The following is a 26868-nucleotide window of genomic DNA, read 5'->3' on the forward strand; positions in this document are numbered from 1 at the left end:
TTGTCACTTTGGATCCCACCTTGTCAGGTTTCCTTTTATGCATCTGTCCTATATCCCAAATCAGATTGTATTTTTCTTTCAAGACAGAAAGGGACTAGTCAATATTTCTCTGAATCCCAAGCATCTACCATAAGCCACACACATCTGATGGTGAGCATTTCGACCTAATGTCCTGTTCTCTCACATGGTTGCAAACAACAATAGGGGAGCCAGAATAACATGTGTCTGCATCGACCTTACTTCAGGTACAGTCTCCTATTTTATCTTTTCCACAGTCTTATATGGTATATTCATCATTTCCACCTTCCAAAGGCACAGAAAAGTAACAGGCCCCAGATGACCCAGCTAGTTATACACGTGGTTTTGAAGTGAGAAGATCACCAATTAGTCTGTGAAGCTGAGTTTTGGACCTGGATATGACTGATTTCAAAGAGCCCTGTTCCTTCTTCCATTACCAGTGTTCTGCCTAGACCTGGGAAAATCATTTTACAATAATCAAACTAATGGTCTAGAATAAGAAAAATTAAACTTGTTGCCAACCTCCCTTTTATGAATGTTGTTAAAATTGGAGAATTCACCTTCTTAAAGGAATAGAAAGTTCTTGATAAGCTGATGTGATTTTTCATATGAGTTCACTAAAGTAATTCTTTAGAGAAGATCCTTGCTTACTTGTCCCCATTTTACAGATGGAAAAATTGACATTAATTTTAATATTAGTATTTTAATATCAACATAAACAAAAAGATCCCAAATTTATGGTTTCTCTTTTCATAAAATTTACATTGATCCTCAGCATGGGAAGAAGACAATGGTAGAGTGATCTTCTTCATTGAAAACTACAGGGGACTCTTGCAGCCTAGAGAGTATAGGGAACTAAAGCTACTAGGCACTGCATTGTACAAGACACCCTTCATGTTATTTCAGGACCAATACTGTTGAAGTTATTTCTAAAAAGATATAAAGTGTAAATCAGGGTTGCACCAAAAATAAAGCAAGCATTTCCATCCATAGTGGGAAGACAGCACTTTGGGAAATTCTAATCTTAGTTGCAAATGTCAAAGATGGCAAACTGGATCTGAGCTAAAAGTGAACTTCTGCCAGAGTGCTCTCAATGGCACATTTTGACAACCAGATTTAAGACAATGCTGAGAGGGAAACAGTGATGGAAAGAATGCATAAAGTACATCTATGTGCAGAGTTTTCATATATATTCTCCATACCCAGCCCTATACCTACAAGCTGACAATGAGAATAATCAAGTATATCAATACCTAACTCCATAAAGAAAAAAGACTAGAACACATATGCAGAGACTTACACAAGCAGGCACACAAACACTGATATACAGACATGTACACACCAAGGTCAACAGACACAGAAATACAAACATAGATTCAGAGAAAGACACAGACATAGACACACAGATATACTTGCAGACACACAAACCCAGACAGACAGACACACATTCAGACAGACCCACAAACACAGAGATACTGACAAATACACAGGCACTCAGAGACACACACAGTCAGACAGACACACAGCAGACAGCTACTCCCACAGACAGAGACAGACTCAAGGACAGACACACATGTACACACACATGTGCACACACACAGGTAGCAGGCACACACACAGTCAGACTCAGAGATAGAAAGTTATGCACAGGGATCAGAGACTCACACAGATAAATAAGCAGACCCACACACAGATTTATACTCACAATGAGAAAGACACACACAGGCACTCACAGAGATGCAGCACACTCACACACATACACACACACACACTCATGTACAACCATAGCTAACATGTGGTCTCTGAGCTTGTATTCAAGACTCACCAGAACACATGGGCAGAGACTGGTATTGCAGAGGAAGGTGAAGTTTGTCTGCTATTGTGGAAGAATGTGAAATTTGAAATCAGGGACTTTGAAGAGCCTCAACTTTGACACTTCCTGCATAAACGTAAGCAAATGATTTGAGCTCTGAACCTCATCTTCATCTGTGAGAGGAATGATAAAAATTCTAGCTCTGATGATGGATGTTGGGATTAAATGTGATAATGAGTGTGGAAAAAATGTTTTTCAAACAATTAAAAAGACTGACATTTTAGTGGTTGTTATTATTATCACGTTCCTAAAACTGCAACCAGCGAAGAAAGCTCTTAGGAAAAGAAAGAGTAAAAGTGTCATCCACCTCATCCACTGTATCTACTGCTACAAAGGCTTAAGTGAGTCTTTAAAAAATTTTGAGCTATAAGGAACTAAACTTCCACATCAAATATAAGCACAGAAAATTCTGTTACTGGCATCAACCTAAATCAGCTAATATTATGAGTGCCTACTGTATGCCACACATGCCTGAAAAATGAAATGTCCCATTTAACCAAATATTCTGATTAGTCAAGTTATCACACATAACTTAATGTCACACTTGACACCAGTATTGGCAAGAATTATAATGTAACAATATAAGCAGCACTAAGACTGAATTTAGCACTTTTTTTTTTTTTTTTTTTTTTTTTTTTGTGGTACACGGGCCTCTCACTGTTGTGGCCTCTCCCGTTGCGGAGCACAAGCTCCGGACGAGCAGGCCCAGTGGCCATGGCTCACGGGCCCAGCCGCTCCGTGGCATGTGGGATCTTCCCGGACCGGAGCACGAACCCGTGTCCCCTGCATCGGCAGGCGGACTCTCAACCACTGCGCCACCAGGGAAGCCCAGCACTTTTTATGATGCTTCAGAGTCACCACCATAAACATCTTAGGAGCACCTAAACCTCACCCCAGAAACTGGAAAGCACAAAGGACTGAGTGCCGGGGACATGGGGTCTGGTCATGGTCTCACTCATGCCTTGTTATTGGATTGGGCAAATCACTTCACTTCTTTCCGCTGCAGTTTCCTCGTCTATAAAATGCAGGGCTATGGGCTTCCCTTGTCACGCAGTGGTTGAGTGTCCGCCTGCCGATGCAGGGGACACGGGTTCGTGCCTCGGTCCGGGAAGATCCCACATGCCGTGGAGCGGCTGGGTCCGTGAGCCATGGCCACTGAGCCTGCACATCTGGAGCCTGCGCGTCTGGAGCCTGTGCTCCGCAACAGGAGAGGCCACAATGGTGAGAGGCCCGCGTACCGAAAAAAAAAAAAAAAATGCAGGGCTATACTAAATGATCTCTAAGGGCTCTTCTGGCTCCGATTCAATTATCTAATAGTGTGATAGACTGAAGAACTGCTGGCTAATAGTGTTTCTGTTGAGAGAATGCTGAATATACTAGTTTTTACTACGATTCTATAAAAGTGAAAAAATTCATAACTTCATATCTCTGAGGGGAAAAGATTTATCATTGTTGGACCAGAGAAAGAAAATATGATCAACTTATTGTGATGATAAGTATTACATAAGAGTGGAAATAGACTAAGGGATCTTTCTAAGGTCCCCAGAAATCCAAGGACAGAGCAGACATTAGATCCCTAACTCCCAAGGCAAAGTTCCCTGAGGAAAACCTTCAGGATGTACAAAGCCAACATCTATGAAGTGGGAAGCCCAAGTCTGGAGAAAGTTCACATGGTTTAAGCAAAGCACCCTCCTCACAGCTCAGGGAAATGCAGGTGGATCCAGTTCCCCAAAGGCAAGCAGATAATAAAATAATACAGTGTGTTTTCAAGTGGTAGCTTATGTCTCTCTGAGGAGTCTAAAAATGAGAATCTAGACAGATTCTTTGTTAGACTTAGGAGGCAGTTTGTATTGTCTCAAGGAGCTTTGTGAAAATTTAGGAAAATAGTTTAGAACCTGCTCAGCCTTCCTAAGTCTGTGTTTTAAAACTGAACCCAACTTCAAATGTTCAAGTTTTACTAGGTTTTTAAAAATATAATTTGTCATTTAAATGGTCTGAGTCTTACCTTTAAAAATTTCTCTGCAATCAACTGACATGAAACCCAATATTTTGTTCCAATTGAGAATCATAGCTATACATATTTTTCTTTAATGTGCATTTTTTTAAATAACTGAAAAATTTCTGACATGTGTTTTGAATTTTCTGCAACTCAGATACTTTTAAATTGTTTAGTACATTGAATGGACCCTAAAGGCTATCTAGGTGGAACTGACCTACTGTGGAGTCTGAGAGGTCTTCAGGAATATTTTATGAACTTTCTGATGTGGGGTGATACACACTTGATGCTAAATTTGTAACACATCCTTCCTCTGAATATTGGTTGTCTTTCCACTGGAAAAGTCCTGCTTCCATGACACTAGGACAGGCTCTAAGCTCAGGAAGGATAGGAATACAAAAGAATCTAAGGCAGATTTAAATAAATTTCAAACGGAGCTCCACCTACAGAAATGTTTCAAAAATCCTACAAAAGAGAAGGGAATGGATTTTTTAAAGGCATGGTCCAAGGCACTCGCCTTGTAGGCTTTTGGTTAATTCTCCAACCAATGAAACTGTTATTAACCAGGTTTGAAGACACTGAGGCTCAGAGAGGCTATAGAGCTAGTGAGCAGTAGAATCAGAACCTGAAGTCCAGCTCAGTCTGACTCCAGAGCACATGTTCTTTTCACTTTTCCACATTTCTCTAAAGGTCTCTCCTATCCTTTCTTTAAACTACCATGTTATTCTTCTTAAAATGTAACTCAGATTAAATGTGCCCATTCACAAACACTTTTAATGGCTCACAATCATCTATAAAGATAAACCTAAACTAGCCATGGCAATGATCTGTTTCAGCCTGCCTTTCTATCAATTATATTTCAGGCACTCGAAGAGGGCTGGTACATGGATTATTTTATTGAATCTTCACAACAACCCCTTGTGCTTAGAAACTATGAATATTCCCATCTCTTATACGGAGAAACTGGGGAAGTCTAACTTCAAATCCTTTGCTCTTGTCCACAACCTTAATCAAGTGGATGGAGAAGCTAGGCAGGAAGGGAGGATGGTTGGAAGAGATGAGGGGAAGAAGAGAGAGAGAGAGAGTAGGGAGAGAAACAGGGAAAGAGGGAGGAAGGGAGGAAATATTTATTAAATGCCTAATACGTATATAAGATATTTACCAGGAGGTTGAATATTGTGACTTAATTCTCAAATCCTAACGTTTTTACTGTTGAGCAAAGTGAGGTTCTGAGATATATTAATTTAGTAAGCCCGGATTGAACCTTGGTTACCTTTCCACTACACAAGTCAAATACTGTGCTTTGTATATAGTAAGTACCTAATTAAAATGAAATGGAATTGAAAAAAAGTGTTCATGAGATAAAGAAGAATGCAGTGTCAGTCACAATACTCAAACTAAGGCAAATGAAGCTAGTTAAAAATGAATGGATCTAACAGATAAACGACAAGGTCTGTTAAGAAACAGTCTGCAAAATTATTGTAGTTCTTAAACTGAATATTATAGGAACATTCTTGAGTATGTCTCAAGCTTTTATGAAGACCCATAGGAGAACACCCATGTTTCTTCTGAGAAACTGTTGAATCTATATATAGAAATACTGTAGATCTTATAGCACATTTTCTTTTTGGTTGGTTACCAAGAAGCTCACGGTCAAGTCTGTGGCCCATCTCTAGCAATTATGTAAATATGTATGACAAAAGCAACTATATTCCAATTAAAAAAATGTTTATGACAAGACTTTTTGTTCACTTACCTTACCCCAGCTTCATCTAATTTACCTTATTTTCCTATCCTTAATTTTTCTTTCCTACTATCTCCTCTCTATTTAGTTTGGTTTTTTTTTTTTTTTTTTTCATTTCAGGAGGAAGTTACTTAAGAATAGGTTACAGTCTATACCACTGACTCTTTTTCTATTTAGTTTTTATCTTGTTTTTATTACATGTATCACTGCCAACCACCCAAAATTGTTTTTACATAAAGGTAAGGTATAAATATAAGTAATAGAATTTTATTAACTTTTTGCTCCTTAATTCAAATAGAATAAAACCAATAATCATATCTGTTTACAATGTTTGATCAGTGAAGGCTGTTCTTAAAGTTAAGGGGAATACACTTAAAACACACACTGTATGTACATATATTCCATGATCTAGAATAACATGTATTCAAAGTATGCCTCTGGCAATCTCAAAGACATTTTTAGAGGGTCCACTAGACCAAAACTAGTCTCATAATAATACTAAGACATTATTTGCCTTTTTCTTTCCTATTCTTTCATGAGTGTACAATGGAATTTCTCAGAAGTTACATGGCTGACATTACTGAATTTTGCCACTGCTCAGTACTGTGAATAGACTCTGCTCAATCAACTGAACTGAGGACATGTTAATCGTCAGGTGATGGGGACAGAATGCCTTCAATGAGCCATCTGCATGAAGTGCCTAATGGCTACTCTGCCAAGTAGGAGAAGAGGGAGGATTGGTTGGAATAAAGAAACATGTGGCTGACAGGGTCTTGGTGCTCCAGACAGGTGTCAGGTCTGTGTTTCAGAGGTGGGAGAGCCAAGTTCAGGACATTGGTCCACCAGAGACCTCCCAGCTCCATGTAATATCAAACGGCAAAAGATCTCCCAGAGATCTCCATCTCAATGCTAAGACCCAGCTCCACTCAACAATCAGCAAGCTACAGTACTGGACACTCTATGCCAAACAACTAGCAAGACAGGAATACAACCCCACCCATTAGCAGAGAGGCTGCTTAAATCATAATAAGGTCACAGGCACCCCAAAACACACCACCAGACATGGTCCTGCCCTTCAGAAAGACAAGATCCAGCCTCATCCACCAGAACACAGGCACCAGTTCCCTCCACCAGGAAGCCTACACAACCCATTGAACCAATCTTGGCTACTGGGGGCAGACACAAAAACAATGGGAACTACAAACCTGCAGCCTGCAAAAAGGAGACCCCAAACATAGTAAGTTAAGCAAAATGAGAAGACAGAGAAACACAGCAGATGAAGGAGTAAGGTAAAAACCCATCAGACCAAACAAATGAAGAGGAAATAGGCAATCTATCTTAAAAAGAATTCAGAGTAATGATAGTAAAGATGATCCAAAGTCTTATAAACAGAATGGACAAAATACAAGGAACGTTAAACAAGGATCTATAAGAACTAAAGAGCAAACAAACAGTGATGAACAACACAATAAATGAAATTTAAAATTCCCCAGAAGGAATCAATAGCAGAATAACTGAGGAAGAAGAACGGATAAGTGACCTGGAAGTCAAAATAGTGGAAATAACTAGCATAGAGCAGAATAAAGAAAAAAAAAAGAAAAGAATTGAGGAGAGTCTCAGAGACCTCTGGGACAACATTAAATGCACCAATGCTCAAATTATAGGGGTCCCAGAAGAAAAAGAGAAAAAAAAAACAGACTGAGAAAATATTTGAAGAGATTATAGTTGAAAACTTCCCTAATATAGGAGAGGAAATAGTCAATCAAGTCCAGGAAGCACAGAGTCACATACAGGATAAATCTAAGGAGAAACACACCAAGGCACATATTAATCAAACTATCAAAAATTAACCACAAAGAAATATTAAAATCAGCAAGGGAAAAACAACAAATAATATATAAGGGAATCCCCACAAGGTTACCAGCTGATCTTTCAGCAGAAACTCTGCAAGCCAGAAGGGAGAGGCAAGACATATTTAAAGTGATGAAAGAGAAAAACATACAATCAAGATTATTCTACCCAGCAAGGATCTCATTCAGATTCAACAGAGAAATTAAAACCTTTACAGACAAGCAAAAGCTAAGAAAATTCAGCACCACCAAACCAGCTTTATTTTATTTATTTATTTTTTTGTGGTACGCAGGCCTCTCACTGTTGTGGCCTCTCCCATTGCGGAGCACAGGCTCTGGACATGCAGGCTCAGTGGCCATGGCTCACGGGTCCAGCTGCTCCGTGGCATGGGGGATCTTCCCGGACTGAGGCACAAACCAGTGTCCCCTGCATTGGCAGGTGGACTCTCAACAACAGCGCCACCAGGGAAGCCCCAAACCAGCTTTACAACAAATGCTAAAGGAACTTCTCTAGGCAGGAAACACAAGAGAAGGAAAAGACCTACAATAACAAACCCAAAACAGTTAAGAACATGGGAATAGGAACATACATATCGATAATTACCTTAAATGTAAATGGATTAAATGCTCCAACCAAAAGACACAGAGTGGCTGAATGGATACAAAAACAAGACCCGTACATATGCTGTCTACAAGAGACCCACTTCAGACCTAGGGACATAGAAAGACTGAAAGTGAGGGGATGGAAAAAGGTATTCCATGCAAATGGAAATCAAAAGAAAGCTGGAATAGCCATTCTCATATCAGACAAAATAGACTTTAAAATAAAGACTATTACAAGAGACAAAGAAGGACACTACATAATGATCAAGGGATCAATCCAAGAAGAAGATATAACAATTGTAAATATTTATGCACCCAACATAGGAGCACCTCAATACATAAGCCAAATGCGACAGCAACACAATCATAGTAGGGGACTTTAACACCCCACTTTCACCAATTGACAGATCATCCAAAATGAAAATAAATAAGGAAACACAAGCTTTAAATGACACATTAAACAAGATGGACTTAATTGATACTTATAGGACATTCCATCCAAAAACAACAGAATACACTTTCTTTTCAAGTGCTCATGGAACATTCTCCAGGATACATCATATCCTGGGTCACAAATCAAGCCTTGGTAAATTTCAGAAAATTGAAATCATATCAAGTATCTTTTCCAACCACAGTGCTATGAGACTAGATATCAATTACAGGAAAAAATCTGTCAAAAATACAAACACATGGAGGCTAAACAATACACTACTTAATAACGAAGTGATCACTGAAGAAATCAAAGAGGAAATCAAAAAATACCCAGAAACAAATGACAATGGAGACACGACGACCCAAAACCTATGGGATGCAGCAAAAGCAGTTCTAAGAGGGAAGTTTATAGCAATACAATCCTACCTTAAGAAACAGGAAACATCTCGAATAAACAACCTAACCTTGCACCTAAAGCAATCAGAGAAAGAAGAACAAAAACATCCCAAAGTTAGCAGAAGGAAAGAAATCATAAAGATCACAACAGAAATAAATGAAAAAGAAGTGAAGGAAACGATAGCAAAGATCAATAAAACTAAAAGCTGGTTCTTTGAGAAGATAAACAAAATTGATAAAGCATTAGCCAGACTCATCAAGAAAAAAAGGGAGAAGACTCAAGTCAACAGAATTAGAAATGAAAAAGGAGAAGTAACAACTGACACTGCAGAAATACAAAAGATCATGAGAGATTACTACAAGCAACTATATGCCAATAAAATGGACAACCTGGAAGAAATGGACAAATTCTTAGAAAAGCACAACATTCCAAGATTGAAGCCGGAAGATTTAGAAAATATAAACAGAGCAATTACAAGCACTGAAATTGAGAGTGTGATTAAAAATCTTCCAACAAACAAAAGCCCAGGACCAGATGGCTTCACAGGCGAATTCTATCAAACATTTAGAGAAGAGCTAACATCTATCCTTCTCAAATCCTTCCAAAATATAGCAGAGGGAGGAACACTCCCAAACTCATTCTACGAGGCCACCATCACCCTGATAGCAAAACCAGACAAAGATGTCACAAAGAAAGAAAACTACAGGCCAATATCACTGATGAACACAGATGCAAAAATCCTCAACAAAATACTAGCAAACAGAATCCAACATCACATTAAAAGGATCATACAACATGATTAAGTGGGGTTTATCCCAGGAATGCAAGGATTCTTCAATATACCCAAATCAATCAATGTGATAAACCACATTAACAAACTGAAGGAGAAAAACCATACGATCATCTCAATAGACACAGAAAAAGCTTTTCACAATATTCAACACTGATTTATGATAAAAACCCTCCAGAATGTAGGCATAGAGGGAAATTACCTCAACATAATAAAGGCCATATATGATAAACCCACAGTCAGCATCGTTCTTAATGGTGAAAAACAGAAACCATTTCCTCTAAGATCAGGAACAAGAAAAGGTTGTCCACTCTCAAGACTATTATTCAACATAATTTTGGAAGTTTTAGCTACAGCAATCAGAGAAGAAAAAGAAATAAAAGGAATCCAAATCAGAAAAAAGTAGTAAAGCTGTCACTGTTTGCAGATGACATGATACTATACATAGAGAATCCTAAAGATGCTACCAGAAAACTGCTAGAAATAATCAATGAATTTCATAAAGTAGCAGAATACAAAATTAATGCTCAGAAATCTCTTGCATTCCTATACACTAATGATGAAAATCTGAAAGAGAAATTAAGGAAACACTCCCATGTACCACTGCAATAAAAAGAATAAAATACCTAGGAAGTAACCTACCTAAGTAGACAAAAGACCTCTAATCAGAAAACTATAAGACACTGATGAAAGAAATTAAAGATGATACAAACAGATGGAGAGATATACCATGTTTCTGGATTGGAAGAATCAACATTGTGAAAATGAATATACTACCCAGTGCAGTCCCTATCAAACTACCACTGGCATTTTTCACAGAACTAGAACAAAAAACTTCACAATTTTAATGGAAACACAAAAGACCCCGAATAGCCAAAGCAATCTTGAGAACGAAAAACGGAGCTGGAGAAATCAGGCTCCCTGACTTCAGACTATACTACAAAGCTACAGTAATCAAGACAGTATGGTATTGGTCCAAAAAAAGAAATATAGATCAATGGAACAGGATAGAAAGCCCAGAGATAAACTCACGCACATATGGTCACCTTATTTTTGAAAAAGGAGGCAAGAATATACAATGGAGAAAAGACAGCTTCTTCAAACAGTGGTGCTGGGAAAACTGGACAGCTACATGTAAAAGAATGAAATTAGAACACACCCTAACACCATACACAAAAATAAACTCAAAATGGATTAAAGATCTAAATGTAAGGCCAGACACTGTAAAACTCTTAGAGGAAAACATAGGCAGAACACTCTATGACATAAATCACAGCAAGATTCTTTTTGACCCACCTCCTAGAGAAATGGAAATAAAAACAAAAATAAACAAATGGGACCTAATGAAACTTAAAAGCTTTTGCACAGCAAAGGAAACTATAAACAAGATGAAAAGACAGCCTTCAGAATGGGAGAAAATATTTTCAAATGAAGCAATGGACAAAGGATTAATCTCCAAAATTTACAAGCAGCTCATGCAGCTCAATGTCAAAAAAACAAACAACCCAATCCAAAAATGGGCCAAAGACCTAAACAGACATTTCTCCAAAAAGATATATAGATTGCCAACAAACATATGAAAGGATGCACAACATCACTAATCATTAGAGAAATGCAAATCAAAATTACAATGAAGTATCACCTCACACCAGTCAGAATGGCCATCATCAAAAAATCCATAAACAATAAATGCTGGAGAGGGTGTGGAGAAAAGGGAACCCTCTTGCACTATTGGTGGGAATGTAAATAGATACATCCACTATGGAGAACAAAATGGAGGTTCCTTAAAAAACTAAAAATAGAACTCCCATACGACCCAGTAATCCCACTACTGGACGTATACCCTGAGAAAACTATAATTCAAAAAGAGTCATGTACCACAATGTTCATTACAGCTCTATTTACAATAGCCAGGACACAGAAGCAACCTGAGTGTCCACTGATAGGTGAATGGATAAAGAAGATGTGGCACATGTATACAATGGAATATTACTCAGCCATAAAAAAGAAACGAAATTGAGTTATTTGTAGTGAGGTGGATGGACCTAGAGCCTGTCATACAGAGTGAAGTAAGTCAGAAAGAGAAAAACAAATACTGTATGCTAATACATACATATGGAATCTAAAAAAGAAAAAAAAGAAAAATGGTTCTGAAGAACCTAGGGGCAGGACAGGAATAAAGACACAGACGTAGAGAAGAGACTTCAGGACACAGGGAGGGGGAAGGGTAAGCTGGGACAAAGTGAGAGAGTGGCATGGACTTATATATACTACCAAATGTAAAATAAATAGCTAGTGGGAAGCAGCTGTATAGCCCAGGGAGATCAGCTCCATGCTTTGTGACCACCTGGAGGGGTGGGATAGGGAGGGTGGGAGGTAGACGCAAGAGGGAGGAGATATGGGGATATATGTATATGTATAGCTGATTCACTTTGTTGTAAAGCAGAAACTAACACACCATTGTAAAGCAATTATACTCCAATAAAGATGTTGAAAGAAAGAAAGAAAGGAAGGAAGGAAGGAAGAAAGAAAGTTACATGGCTTTGAGATAAAGCAACAGACTGAATGCAGAAGCAGAAATAAGAATCAAGCTTGTCTACTGCTAAGCCAGACATTAGAGAGATTTGCAAAAAGCTAAAACAAAGCCTTTCTTCTTACTACTTTTTTATTTTGAAAAATATACTTAATACTAAAAAATGCTATTTACATTAACATCTAATGGTTTTATTATGATTTTTAAATGAATAAATAATTTTTAAGTTTTAATATTATATATTATAAACATTTATATATATACATATATGTGTGTGTGTGTGTATATGTGTAACAGGGCCCTGGGACCAAAAAAGTTGAAAATAGCTGATCTAGAAGGACTAAGAGATTAGATCTAGAAGGATTAAGGATTAGAAAGTACTTGCCATAGTGGGAGGTTAGGGCTATAACATTCTTATTATTAATAAATATGCTCCATACATGCCCAAACCAACAACTCTTTATGCAAAATTATTAACTGTGATGTGTCAAATTTTAACCCTTTCACTGGGAGATCCTTTAACTAGACATGGCCTTTTTTTAAAAAAAATCTTACTTTACAATGGTGTATTAGTTTCTGCTGTATCACAAAGTGAATCAGCTATACATATACATATATCCCCAAATTCCTCCCTCTTGCGTCTCCCTCCCTCCCACCCTCCCTATCCCAACCCTCTAGGTGGTCACAGAGCACCGAGCTGATCTCCCTGGGCTATGTGGCTGCTTCCCACTAGCTATCTGTTTTACATTTGGTAGTGTATATATGTCCATGCCACTCTCTCACTTCGTCCCAGCTTACCCTTCCCCCTCCCCATGTCCTCAAGTCCATTCTCTACGTCTGCGTCTTTATTGGACATGACCTTTTGATTTAGAACATTAGTTGTAAACAAAACTAAAAGTCTTATATTTACTTCTCCCCCCACCCCAACCCTAGGAAGTATCTTGAACCTTTTAAACTGAGATAAATTCTCACCATTCATTCCATTTAACCTGCGGAGAAGAGAAGACCAAACAAGTTTGTTGTTGTTTTTTATGAATTGGGTCTTAAACTAGTAGCTAGGCAACCAATCAAATAACCCTGACAACAAAAATAAAAGGAACTTAATGATAACCTTGAACTTAATGATAGCCAGGAGTCTATATACAGCACTGTTTAGTTGTTCAATGTTATTGGTTCAAATGTAAAGTCTAACACTAATAAAACTTACTTTTTGTTTCTAATTTATGGCATTTTTGACCTTTGTATGCTGTTTTAGAAAAACACTATCACAGGTATACATATAGTTAGTTACTCCTTTACAAGAAATACACATGAAGCATATATATATCTAGGTAGACTTCTTTATCTCATGATTTTAGCATTCACTCCATTAAAATTGATGTTTGAAACTCAGATGTATGTCTTGTTTTAGATTTTAGCTAAAATTGCCCTGTCAATCTCACAGAGATGTAGGGAACAAATGAGACGATAGAGAGGTAATGATGGAGCAAAGTGATCTAGAGCTGGTGTTAGGTCCCTAATCTGCAAAACAAGGACAGTATTATCTATATCCCTGAATTTGGAAAAGTTCAAGAGAGATAACATATGTGATAATATTTTTGAACCATAGAAGCACTATAAAAATGTTTCTTGTCAGGATGTGAAAAGTACTACATCAACTTTTTTTAAAAAACCAACTATTGGGACTTGCCTGGTGGCACAGTGGTTAAGAATCCGCCTGCCAATGCAAGGGACACAGGTTCAAGCCCTGGTCTGGGAGGATCCCACATTCCACAGAGCAACTAAGCCCGTGCACCACAACTACTGAAGCCCACGCGCCTAGAGTCCATGCTTCACAACAAGAGAAGCCACCACAGTGAGAAGCCCGCACATCACAACAAAGAGCAGCCCCCACTCACCGCAACTAGAGAAAGCCCGCGCGCAGCAATGAAGACCCTATGCAGCCAAAAATAAATAAATTAACTGAATAAATATTTTTAAAAACCCAACTATTGCTCTGCTTTGCAAAAGAGGATACTATAATTAGAATGTGTCCCCTTACTGTAAAATCTCTAATATGCCCAAACCACTCATAGTACAAGTTGTCAATATCTTGGGAATAAGCTGACATACACAAAAGCACAACTAAACATGCTAGTCAACTGCTCACAAAAATTACCGTCCTGATTAATCAATACTATGTACTCCTTTGGAGTAACCTCACTAGTTTGTGTGCTATATAAGAAACTCATTTATTCCAAACACACTTTGCTAAATAATTTGCTCACAATCCCCTTTCACTTATTGTTGTACAGCTATATTGATCTTCTGTCTGAACTTATCCTGTCATGCAACAATGAATATCTGAATCAATTGTATAAGTAACAAGGAGCTGTGGCAACTGACAATGTGAAGCAGAAGACGTCTAGTATGTTTTTCATTTCCAATAAAAGGGGGCAGTATTACATCAGTGTAATACTGATGTACTATCTGATGTTTTTGCAAAGTATGGGTGAGAAGCAAGAATCTACACTTATAAAAAATGAACAACTGCTTTCTTGAACAAACAGGAACAAGTGTACAATGTGCCTTAGTGACCGGATTATTATTTTCCTATTTACTTGATTGAAGAAATATAATTTTGGCATGAGAAATGCATATAGTTATCAAGAATCAGGTTAAGTATTCTCAAAAATCATAGATTGAAATTCTGATTTTTCTGAAAATATATTAAAGTATATATTAAATTAGTAGGAACAAAAGTGCCCTAGCACACTAATATTATAAAATCTGAACATTATCATGTTGGCTATGAGCAGATCCTAGCAAGTAACTAGGGTATACAAGTTACTTTAAGAGTGAAAAAGAAAAATGCATATCTTGAGTTTGTAAGAAGGTGCCTGTTAGCTTCTAACTAACCTTCTACTCTATCTTAAGACATTTTGGCTCCAAGGAGCAGTAGGTTAATCCATTCACCTTTGGAGAGTGTCAAAGAGTGAAAATTTAATAAAGTTAACAACAGGTTTGACCACCTGTCTGAGGTTCTAAAGTGGAAAAGGACCTAATATTAACGGAGCACCTCCTGTGCCAGATATGTGCTCTACATATGTTTTCCCTCAAAATGATCCTTCAAGGAAAGGATAATTATCTCCATTTTATAGGTATGTTCATTGAGACTCACAGAGGTTAAGTAACTTATTTAAATAACACTGTTAGAAAACAGGACAGGCTGCTTCCAAGACTAATCCTAGAAACTGAGACACAGGATTAACCAACTCTAAAACCCATGCTCTTTCCAACACACCAAATGGCCTCTAATTCTATTACTGCTCCTGGTCTAGCCACCTCTTCTGTCTCTTTGTCTGTACTAGCATCATTTGATCTTCTGTTTTCTGACTGATATCTTTCCAGAGCCAGAACCAATGGACATCATGGTAGGGAAGAATGCCCTACCCAGACATAAGGTGAAAAGTATACAGGAAGCGGGGGGTCTCAGTGCTTTTCTGCTTCACTGTTTCTGTTTATTTTTACCCTGTCTTATTCCATCAAAGGTTTTGGATTGAAAATGTAAAAAGTACTTTTGTATGTAATAGGCTTAAAGATCTCATAGAAAATTAGTAAATGAATTTAATGCTGTTCTATAAATAGAAATATCATTGATTAAGAATTAGGAAAGCTGAGATTTAATTCCTGCTCTGACGTGAACCCTCTATGTGACCATGGGTAAGTCATTTTCTTTCTTTAGGTCTCAGTTTTCCTGTCTGTGAATTGAAGCTATTGGACCAGGTCAAATGTTATATCCCCTCCAGTTCTTTCACTCTACAGTTTTAATCCCACAAATATACTTCAGAGGCAGATAGAGTGTGATAATAGTGTTCATGGTAGCTCATTTTGACATCCGATAAGGTCAAGAATTTTTCTTAAGAGATTAGCAGAAGATGAAGGGAACAGCAGTTCAGGCCACATGTATAATGTGTAATCAGCCTATTTATGAGCAACTCTGATCAGTAGGTAATCAGTTTTCTGGCTCCTCGAGGTTATTAAGATGACCAAAATAACCAGATAACTAAGTTACAAAATACCTATGCAGGAAAGTGCTCTAACCAATCACTAGAGTCAGCATTCAAATATCAAGGAAGTCAAAAAAGTTACAAAACGCACTTTAACACTAAGAAGGCCCACCCTGCCTTGCCTCTCTTGTAGCCAGATGCGCTTAGCTTAGCTCTAAGGACATTTGGAAGCTGCCTAGCTAAAATTCTGCAGTGTATTGTTCTGACTGAAATTCTGTCTTAGAGATGTCAAACAACAAAATTTGGTAAGCAATTAGCCTATAATATGATCTAATTGCCCTGGTACTATGGGAGGTGGTTGGTGTTCTTGCTGTGGAAAGCTAAAACCCAGGGAAGTAACTTAGACTTCAGCTGGCAAGACACTCATGATCCATGCACAGCAGCTATGTTGAAATGATGGAGCATAACAGCTCCTAAGGCGCCGTTACAGTCTATTGTCCCTACTATCTATATATTTAACAGACCCTAAATACCCTGTGACACAGCCAACCAGAACAACTCCATTGGTGCCGTTCTGGCTGATGAAGTCAACAATGTTTCATTTTAAAGTGTCAAAATAGGGGTTTACCCAATAAAGTGAAATACGCCATGGGTAAACAGGTATTCATATGGACATATATGTGATTCTGTATGTGTCATAACGACACAAGCACCCCATGCCTGTGTAGTAAATGTTTCCCCTCAGTTATGAAACATACAAAGCATGTTTTATATACATCTAATGTTAGTAAATGTCACAAAAACAACTCTACAATGGACATTGTGATGCACTGCCCAGATACCCCTTCAGGACTGATTTATTTCCTCAGCTGCAGGGAATGTTGTTGCTCACCCTCAGCTCTTGGCCCTCTTTGGCACTGCCTCAACTAAAGAGGGTCACATCGCCTAAGGTTATGTCCCCTTCCCAGGGTAACCCTCATCCAATGACTGGTTGATACAAGTGTATAAAAGTTCACCCCCTCCATCCAACTTGGGACAATTCTGCATGACCATGGCCATCTCAAAGCTTCATATGAGGTTGGCTAAGGCTTTGGTTAAGACTGCGTCACAGTCTTATTCTGCTTTCATCCTTTCCCTTCTACAGGTGGCAATCAGAAAGAGCACTCCCCCCCCCACAATAAACCTGCTCGTTAATCTCCATCTCACAGTCTGCTTCTCAGGGAACTCAAATCTGTGACATGCTCATTTGTAAAAAAAAGTCCAAATATGAGCGTGATGAGATATGCTTTATAAATTACAAGGTGTTATGACAGAAACACTGAGAAAAAATCTCTAAAACTGTATTATGGTTTACAAGAATAAACTCAGAAATCTAATTTATGGATCTTTACATTTAAGGAAACTGAGGTAATTCCAAAGAGGACAATTTTGAAGACAGTTAAACTGAATTTGCCACAATCCATTTTACCAATCTTATTGCACACATTATATATTTACCCTCTTTGATCTCAGAAGAAAATATGATTCTCATTCTGAAACCTCATAAAATTAAGATGGATATTTTGATTATAAGAGAGCCAAATCGACTATCACAGGAGCCCTTTAACATTGTTCTTAATTTACTCTTCTGGCTGCAACAAACCTAGCAAACAAAGATAGATACATACTGGGTCTAGAAACTAAACAAAGCCTGCACATCCACAAATATACATTCAAAAGAGCGACATTATTTGGGAGGGAGATCATGTAAAGGAGAGCTTGTGAGCACAACATTCCTGAATATAATGGACTTTTCCGGTGCCCCAAATTCAACCCCAATAAAGTCATCTACTGAGACAACAACTCCCTTCAACTGCGAAACCAGGGTTTTCTGATTCTGTAGAAGCCACTTTGCCACTTATCTTCAGGAGCTCAATTACATTCAGTGTGATATGTTTTAGGGCAAGTTAAGATTCATTATTATTATTTTTCAAACTTAACCTAATCTCTCATCTCTCTCTCATGGCTTCCAACACAAAATCAGGTGTTATTATTCTGGAGCCTCAGACTTCTTTCCTCCATATGAATTTTAAAAAGTCAATGAGAAATACTTAAAATTAACCTGTAGTATTTGAAGTTAATAGAGTCTTAAGCTTGAACTTCAACCAATGATATAAATTCAACCATATAGGGTCACTGTGTCAGACAGAGAGAGTCACTGCAGGAAGCAAGGGATGTCCAGTGTCAATTTACTCCTAGGTTTAGTGCAAACGTATCAGGATGCCGCTAGTCTAAGCCTGCTTAATGTGACGGGGGGGCTTCACTGAAAGGCACAGTTGCTGCAACAATATGGAATTTATTTCTTATTTTCCCCCCAAGCTAAATGGCATATACACATTCTGTTTTAAATATTCTCTATGTTAATATTCTAAACAAAAATTTCTAGATGCATTTTCCAAAGAAATATCTCATTCATAACATTAATCAAAGGCAAATGATTCTTCATAATTTAAAAACAAGTATGATTAGTTAAATAAAATAACTTGTTTTTTTGTGGAATAAAGATTCTGAAATGTATTCATTCTAAATATATTTATTTAGCCCAGTGATTTTTCAACTAGGGATAATTTTGTCCTCCCTCCCCCAATAGGGGACATTTAGCAATGTCTGGAGACATTTTCGGTTGTCACAAAAGGAGTGGTGCTACTACTGGCAACTAATGAGCAGAGGCCAGATTAGCCCCCATGACAAAGAATCCTCCAGCCAAAAATGCCAATAATGCTGAGGCTGAGAAACCGTGATCTAACCTAATAAATCTGAAGTTGCCATAGTTTTGTGCATCAACTCAGTTAGAAAGGAGTTTAACTATGTGAGTTGGTCAATATGCCAACTTCTGAAAAATCTAACTCTGTTTCCTTCTGCTGACCCTTCCATTATTACGTGAGGAGCTCATATCTGTGACAAAATAGTACATTTGTTCTATATATTCAAGGATCACCCACAGTTTAGTCTACAAATTATGGGAAACATAAGAAAGTGCCTACTCTGTACCAGGAGCTTTGCTAGGTATATTCATATATATCTTATTTCATTGTAACCCAGATTACTACCCTCACATTACAGATGAAGAACTTGAGATTCAGAGAAGTTATTCAACTTACCAAATATCACACAGCTGGTAAGTGACAACTCGGTGCCTACCATTCCAAGTGAGAATATATAGTTTTAAACTCATAAATACTTTCTTGCATATGCAAAGAAAACTTCTGAATCATTATGATAGTTAATGGGGTGAGGAGGGTAATTAGCTTTTGACCATGTATCTGTATTATTAGAATTTTCAATAAGCATATACTACTGTCATTTGAAAACTAATACATTTTAAAAGACTCAGTTAAACAAATCACTAACATCCTTCTCATATTAATTTTAGGATTAACCATTGACAAAACTGTAAGGTAGAAGATGGTCTCTGGTGCATGTACCCGTTCTCTTGCTTTTAACCCAATTTCCCACCCAGTATCCCTATGCCAAAATGTGTTTACCTATCTAGGTCCCCCCAAAATATCTTACAGTTATTCACATTAAGATTAAATATGTTACTATTTCATGGTGCTCACTGAGCATAGTATAGTGTCTTAGGTCAAAAGATTGACTGTGTTTATCTCTAGTATCAGAATGGTAGAAAAGGTTTGGGGGCAAGGCTTTTCTTTTCTTGTGGTCCTGAAACCTTACTGTATATGTAACCATCTACTAAGGCAGTTCTTAAAGAGGGGCTCTGCTTTGTGAGCCCACTGCCAAGGATGGAGCACTTAATGGGGAGTGGGGCACCTAACTGATTGAGCAGATCTGGTGACTGGCATGTGCATAGCACGTTCCCAATATATAAAAGTTTATGGCCTAACCAACACCAAAAGACCCACCATTCCCCCAGACAGTTTCTCTCTTACCTGATGTGAACCTCCCGCCAAGAGGATTAATCAAGGTGGAGGAGGGAGGAGGCAAATAACGATTAATTTAACATATTATATATTTATATAATCTGTCTATTTATCTATAGGAAATGGGGTCTTTGCAAAAATAGTCAAGTTAAAATAAGGTCACACTGGATTAGGGTGGACCCTAAATCCAATGACTGATGTCCTTATAAGAAGAGGGAGATTTGGAGACAGGGGGACATACATAGAGGGAAGACAGCCATGTGAAGAGGGAGGCAGAAACTGGAGTGATGCAGAGACAAGCCAAGGAATGGCAAGGATCATTCATTCATCAAATAATCAGAAGTTTTCACCCAGTGTATGACAACAGCCTCTCAACTGGTCTGCCTATTTCCATTCTTAACCTCCTGCAGTCTGTTCTTGCACATTAGGCAGAATGATCCTTTTATATGTAAATCAGATCATGTCAATGCCCTGGACAAAACCAGTCTAGGACTAGAACTCAGAGTGAAACACAAAGCCTTTCCAAGGCCTACAGGTCTAACACACTCTACCCCAGGCTATCACTTTACTTCACGTCCCACTGCTCTCCCTTCCCTCAAGCTGCTCTTGCCACGCTGGCCTCCTTGTTGCTGGTCCCACACTCTAAGAGCTTCTAAGCTTATTGTTCCCACTGCCTGGACGCTCTTCATGTGGCCTGCACAGGGGTTCCTTCAGATCTCTCTACTCCATAACACTTCCGCAGAGTCCCTACCAACCCATCTAAAAGAACAATCCTATAACTCCCTATTCCCTTAACTTGCTTCCATTTTTCTCATGGCTTTGAGTCACCTCCTGATGTTACTGACATTACTCATTATGTATTTAATTGTTTATTTTTTCCTCATCTGTGTTCCCCTATTAGAATGTAAGCTCTATGAGAACAGAGATTTTTGTCTGATTTGTTCACTGTTGTATCTCCGGTGCCTAGAACAGCGTCTATTACAGAATAAGCACTCAATAAATAATTTGTTGAATCAAAAAATAAATGAATGCATTTTGTAAGTTGCTTTGTTTTCTATTTTGCTCAGGCAGATAGGAAGCTTAGTAATAAATTCAGTGATGAGTCATGGCAATGTATTAGCCTTCATTGTGAGCATATATGCTTCTTCCTTTTTTAATATTCTGATAGTCTTGTAACCTCATACATCCCCTTTATTATAAGATATTTCTAAATCTTTTGGAATGGGACAGATAAACACCAATAGGCAGATAGGTTGGGTGCCTGGTTGGGTACCTGGGAGGCGACCCACACTAAGTGGGAAAGGGTGTATTTGTTAATCAGCACTAATGATTAAATGTGATGCAAGAAAGCCCTCAAGCTAGGACCCCAAATCTTTGGCTGCAGTATGATGCTTGGGAGCCTGGAAAGAGCCAGATAAAAAAGAGTCAATGGGTCTAGCAGAGCCAGAGAAGGAGGGAAGCAAGTTTTACCTTTTCATTCCTGCAGTTGTTCAGCCCCATATTATTCATGGTAGACAGTTTCCCATCAACACCATGCGGCTGTTGCTGCTGTTGCTCCCGCTGGATCTGTTCTCGCATCTTCCGAGCTTCCTGAATAGCTTTCATCACTGTATCCTGATCCCCAAACAGGGCGGGGGAGTTGAGACTGGACAGGATATCTGCATATACAGGATGCATTATTAGAGGCTTGTAAGGTTAGACTCTTAAAAAATACTGCTATTACCCACTCCCCTGTATAATACCACATTCTCTGAAGAAGGAAGAGACACATTTGCTATTAAGAAAACTGCAATACAGCACAGAAATCCAGGGTAAACGAGCTGTGCTGGGGGTTTTTTAGCCCTTGGAGGACCAACGTTTCAGTTCTGTCAACACAACTCCTCACAGATGAAGGTTCCTAGATTCGTATACATACATACATATATATATATATATATATATATATATATATATATATATATATATATATATTCTGGCTATATCTAACAATTAGGGGGACAGTAGTGGTGAAGAAAGGGGTGGGGATGGGTGCAGAGACATCTGTGGTGCAGGCTGACCATTATATCTGGTGTGCTAACGCAGCAAAGTTGTTTCTGGCCCAGCCAAAAAAAATCTGTGAGGCTACATGTGTCCTTTAGCAGATATCTGTATCTGTGTGTTCATATGTCCACTGCAGGAGAGAAAGGGTGGGAAGGAACATACCGCACTCTCTGTTCCCCAATCACTGGCTGGTTAATGAAGCATTCTACTCATCACGCTGCCTCAGTTATTTACCAAGAGAATGACAACCCATTTCCTACCCCCAACCCGAACACCCACTGTTCTCAGTTCCCTGTCTTCGTGATAGTAGGACTGTATGTGTGGGAATGGATTTCACATAAGTATACAGCTTCAAATAAAGTGAAAACATTTACTTTCATTATATTCCATGCAACACAGAAGGACAAAATTCAAAATTACACTAATTTTCCTCCATATCTTGCATTTTACTGTAGGTTAAAATTAATACTTTAGATGAGGCTTTCCAATTTTAGGCAAAAAGAGAGCAATTGCTTGCTGACTGATAGATTTCAGCTGCTGTGATAAAGTTTAAGGTGATCAGCTTGTGTGTATCCTGGTATGAGCATTTCATAGCACATGCATGTGTGTGTGTGTATGTGTGTATATCTGTGTGTGTGTGCACACACCTCACAGAGACAGAAGGGACAGAGGAAATCAGACTACAATCAAGCTCACATCACACGTCTATGTATGTGCAGTGCGTGTGTGTATGTACTTGAGTTTAGAAAATATCACCAACACTATCTATGGAAAAGTTTTAGAAAGTTAAACAGCCACTTTTTAGGATATAGAAAACCCATATCTTTTTCTCTGAAGCTTTTCTGATTAAAAAAAAATTTCTATCCAGTATTGTCTGGACAAGAGCGCTATTACTTCAGCTCATTTCTAGCTCACGATCTAAAGAATACGCTCTGCTGACGTATAAACTCCATAAGAGCAGGGCCTGTGAAACAGTCGTCTTTGTCCCTCACAATACTCAGTACAGGAGACAAATGCTTTCCAAACAAAATTCAGAAGTGGATTATAGGAGGGCCATTTCAAGATCAAGCCTATTATTTATCCTCATGTTGGCTTTTGTTTCCCCTCATCTCACGACTTTCAACAATTCAGCAATCATATTCACATGCTGGAAATGATTCATTTCTCTTTCCCACAGCAATCCCACTGACTTGGAGTGAAAACCTCTGGGCCCCTGAAAGAGGCATCCTAACTCAAAAAGAGAATAGGCTGCTGTATGGATCCTAATGTCCCCAATTTCAATGAGGAAGATTTACATCTCATCATCAGAAGATTCACTTAGATTCAGCATAGCTCAGTGTATATTCCAACTGTGAGTTTATAAAAAGAGCACTGAGTTATATGTCAGAGGACCTGGATTCTAGTTTTGACTCTGCTAATTGATACCTACATGGCTGTGGGCAAGTCATTTTAACTGTAAGACCACAATTTATTATACAATGAGAGTAATAATAATATACTACCTAACTCATTGGATTATTGTGAAAAATCAAATGAGATAAGATAGGCAAAATGTTTTTTTAAATTGTATATGGCACATTATTTTACACATTATTTTATTCATTACAGGAAGCAATTCAGGCTATAGGATTCAACAACACAAGGAAGGTAATACGGTGAAGAAATGCTAGTTCTAGTCCCTAATCCCTTTGAAATTTTGTGTCTTTATTTGAAAATTAAGAGACTTATAGAGCATAGTAACAATAATGTTCATATTTATTTGGCTCTCTGCTACTACGTGCTTTCGTGCTTTCGCAATTACTGTTTCATTCCACACGTATATGTAAATGTGTTGCTATTCGGTTGTCCAGTCTTTTTAAATTACATGCCTTCCGGGTGCCAGATACCATGTTAGGCACTTTATATATTTTTTTCTCTTTTAATTCTCATAACAACCTATGAGATAGGTAATAATATTTCCCTTCCAGAGATTAGGAAACTGAGTTCAAAAATATTAAATAATTTTCACAGGGTCACATAGCTAGTAAGTAAAGGCTCTCTCTCAGTCCAAGTCTGCCTGATGCCAAATCCCATTTTTTCTCTATACTTCTCATACCTGGGTATGAATATCCCTAGAGATACCTGGCAATACATCAGAGAATGTAAGGAGGCAGAGGATCACTATGACATATCTTACTAGACATTAACTTTATTTCATATGATGGCAATAAAGTGTGTCATTCATATTTGCTTCAATGCAAAACTGATATGGGATAAGATGTAAAATTCACAAACATTTTACAAAGAAAATATAAAATGTCAAATGAATTTTGGACTTTTGGCAGGCAGCTTTTAGGCCAGGTTCCTTTAGGCCCTTGGAGGAGGGTTCATGTTGACTCTTAATCTGCCTAGAGTTGCTTCAGTGGCAAAGCACTGACCAAACACAGAAGTTTCTAAGTCTCTGAGTGTTGGATCTAACTCATCATCATCTGAAGAACCCATCCCAGCAGGATTTATATTATAAACTTTTCTAAAAGTTCTGGTCACCCAAGACACTATAACTGGGTTATGTTTCAGTAGAAAAGATTTTACTTTTACTTTATTTACTTTTTTTTTTTCTTGGACTAAGGAACACTTTGGAAACAAGAATCAGTCATCAGTCAACATGTTTTGCTTTCTTTTACCTAATTCATAAGTCTCTTCCTGGTGTTGACCTTTCCATTTACCTAAAGAGGATCCTCTTCCCAAGCTTCCTCCAATGGGGCTGGGGATGCTGCTTTTGTTAGGCAGATTGACAGGGCTGGTTTTGCTGGCTGGAAAGAGGCTTTGGGTGGGAGATGTTGGAGACTTTACAGGCTCAGCTGTCTTGGGTCGGGATGAGAGATTCAGCGGCTGTGCTGCTGCTTCATCCTACAAGAGTTTACCATAAATAATTATTTTTTAAAAAATGAAGCACATTATCACTTAGTAAGCCACAGTTATTTTATACCTCAGAGACAATGCCACATTCTCCTACAATAATAACAAAAGAAGCTAATGATCTACCTCCTTGAAGATTCATCAGAAGGAAACCTCATTAATTTCCCTGTGTTATGTTTCTATTTACATTAACTGTGTAGTTGGATCATTCTTTTTGCCAAATTAAAATCTGAATTAGCTCACATTACAGCTTAATTTCCTAATGTGTTTTCAGGGATCTAAATTAACCTAGGGCATTTACAAAGAATTATTTAAAATTTCAGCAGCTCTGTAGTGCTTTTGTGTTATTCTCTCTGAAAAGTTCCTGGAACTATAAATAGGCTCTGCCACTAATTTTTTAATATATATTTTAAATCAAACAATAGCAAGTACTTTAAAAATGGAAACACAAAGCCTTCCTCTGCTCTTCTGGGCCTTTGCCCAGGGAGCCGCATGCCACAGCATGGCTTCTATGTGGCTTTCTGGGTGTGGGCACTCTTCATGGTCTATATTCTGGTCTTTATTTATGTTTAAAATTAATTTTTGCAAAGAGCAAGCACACATTATAATTATGTTTTACATACCATGCTATATACAATTTATTTTTCATGTCTAAAGTGATGTCTCTTTATATTCTTTGCTACATATATTTACAGAATGTCTATTTTAAGATGCCTGTTTTTCTATACTGAGCACAGTATTCAAATACCTGGCTTGTAACTCTGGTTTTAGCAGGAGCTTGAAAGCTAAGCTCCTCACCTTTATTTTGTTTCATTTATCCTGCTATAAAACACCCTTAACAACACTTCCATCATTCTATAAATTTAATTGTAATATGAGCATATTCATTTAAATGTTCAGTTTTAAGATCTGCATTATTGTGTTTAAAATAAAATTGTCAGCAAATGTTAACTCCTGTTTTGCTTCTGAGAAGACACAGAGAACTTGCTTTTAATGTTATTGTTTAAAACACACAGTAGAGCTTGGAAACTGAACTTTCTCCCCTGGGGCAAACATGTGACCTCTCTGGGCTCAATTTCTTCATCTATAGAAAAAAGGGTCTGATTCTAGCTGATCTCTAAGGTCTCTTCCAGTACTAATGGTCACTGTTTAAGAGGGAACAAAAAGGGATGCCAGAAAACAGTACTCAGGAAGGAGGATTAGAAAGAGAAAACGAAAATAACATGCACAGAGGAACCTTTATGTACTAACACCGTGCTAGACATTTTCACAAATATTAGCTCATTTAACTACCAATAACTCTATGAGGCTGGGCAGTAGTATTCTAAATTTACAAAGGAAGAAGCAGTCAGAGTGATAAAATGACTGTCCAAAGTCATACATGGAGGGACAAAATTTGAATTATAGTTTATTGGGCTCCAAATCCCAGGCCCTTTTTCTACTAAACTTTCAGCTAAAATAAGTCACTTGATAATGTAGGGATACCCTAGCTTTATTCTGTTGTTTTGTTTGTTTGTTTGTCTTGGTAGGAAATAAGTAATCTGGCACATCTATGGTGCAATGCACTTTTATCTCTATCTAGACATAGGATAGGTTCTCAGGAAACATAGTTGTATCCATTACAAATGTCGAAATTATCTGATATGCTTAATTACAATTTAGTTGCCTTTGCTCTGAACTCAAAAAATATTAGACTAGTTAGTTCCTTTACTCCTATCTAAATAATAGTGATTTATAAACTAGGTATTTAGTTAGTTTTCTCCACATTTCTTTTACTTCGGGTTT

General features: G+C 37.9%; 1 protein-coding gene across 4 annotated transcripts in view; it reads right to left on the reverse strand.

Moving 5' to 3' along the window:
- The window catches only part of SOX6 (SRY-box transcription factor 6), a 636653-nt gene that overhangs the window by 55746 nt on the left and 554039 nt on the right, over window positions 1-26868 (reverse strand). For all 4 annotated transcript variants that reach the window (XM_060103234.1, XM_060103233.1, XM_060103231.1 and 1 more), the window contains 2 exons: window positions 24891-25074; window positions 21616-21803 (listed from right to left, as the gene is read on the reverse strand). In XM_060103234.1, coding sequence (XP_059959217.1) covers window positions 21616-21803; window positions 24891-25074 — 372 coding nt within the window. The remainder of the gene's footprint in view (window positions 1-21615; window positions 21804-24890; window positions 25075-26868) is intronic.

The sequence above is a fragment of the Mesoplodon densirostris genome, chromosome 7 (assembly GCF_025265405.1).
Source record: "Mesoplodon densirostris isolate mMesDen1 chromosome 7, mMesDen1 primary haplotype, whole genome shotgun sequence".
In the NCBI taxonomy this organism is placed as follows: domain Eukaryota; kingdom Metazoa; phylum Chordata; class Mammalia; order Artiodactyla; family Ziphiidae; genus Mesoplodon; species Mesoplodon densirostris.